At 67.4% G+C, this 864-nt stretch overlaps 1 protein-coding gene across 1 annotated transcript in view; it reads right to left on the reverse strand.

Annotated features, from left to right (window-relative positions):
* The window catches only part of CDHR5 (cadherin related family member 5), a 9,810-nt gene that overhangs the window by 6,621 nt on the left and 2,325 nt on the right, over nucleotides 1–864 (reverse strand). Inside the window, exons 2-3 of the mRNA XM_015562397.1 lie at nucleotides 551–558; nucleotides 453–456 (exon numbers count right to left, since the gene is read on the reverse strand). Coding sequence (XP_015417883.1) covers nucleotides 453–456; nucleotides 551–558 — 12 coding nt within the window. The remainder of the gene's footprint in view (nucleotides 1–452; nucleotides 457–550; nucleotides 559–864) is intronic.

The following is an 864-nucleotide window of genomic DNA, read 5'->3' on the forward strand; positions in this document are numbered from 1 at the left end:
GGGGCGGGCGGGGCGGGGGGGTGAAGACTGGGAAGAGGCTGGCCTTTGGCTTCTGAGTTTGCTGTACCTGCTCCCTCTGCTGGGCTCTTGTGCCAGAACCATCTTGGGGCAAAGACCCTAAGGCAGCTCTGCGAGGTGGGGACCCCAGCTTCTCCTCCGGCCCCCCTCCCCCCGTCCCCACACATCCCATCTCGGTCTGTGAGGAGAGGCTGTGGGTGTCCTGGGGACAGGCCTGCCAGCCCCAGCACCCAGCCGCGCCCTCGGGTGGAGCTGGAGGGCCGCAGTCCTGGGGAAGACGGTGCTTCAGGGGTCCTGAGTCCCCAGGGTGCCCACCAGCGGGCGACTCTGGAGAGGTTCCTTGGCCCAGGCCTCCAACTGCCCTGCCCTTGCCTTTCCTTGGACCCCAACCCCACATCCAGGGAGAGGCCTTGGGGTCAGGAGGCAGGAGGGGCCCTGCTGGCTCCCCCAGCGACCACAGCTCCTGTGCGGGTGCCGTGTGGCCTCCTGCGCCCCAGCACCCCTTGGGGTGTCAGCACTGTCCCTGCTCCACAGCCTGGGCTGGTCAAGCCCTTCGCCCAGGACCACACACCTGGACAAGAGCCCAGACTCCTGGCCCCTTGTGACGCCCCCTTCCCCATCTGTCACCTCTTCCGGTCCATCCTGAGCCCCCCCAAACTCAGCCCCCCTAGATGTCCCTGAATGTTTGCTGAATGGATGACAAGGGGTGCGGGGGGTGGGGGCGCTGGGGAGCTCAGTCAATGGGACAGGAGGTGGCCCCGATGCCAGAGATAAGGAGCCGGGAGGGTGAGGCGCCCGTGGCTGCCCAGGTTTAAAGGGCAGTGGGCGTGGCCTCAGCGCTGACTC

This window comes from Myotis davidii, unplaced genomic scaffold (genome assembly GCF_000327345.1).
Source record: "Myotis davidii unplaced genomic scaffold, ASM32734v1 scaffold3578, whole genome shotgun sequence".
Classification (NCBI taxonomy): Eukaryota; Metazoa; Chordata; class Mammalia; order Chiroptera; family Vespertilionidae; genus Myotis; species Myotis davidii.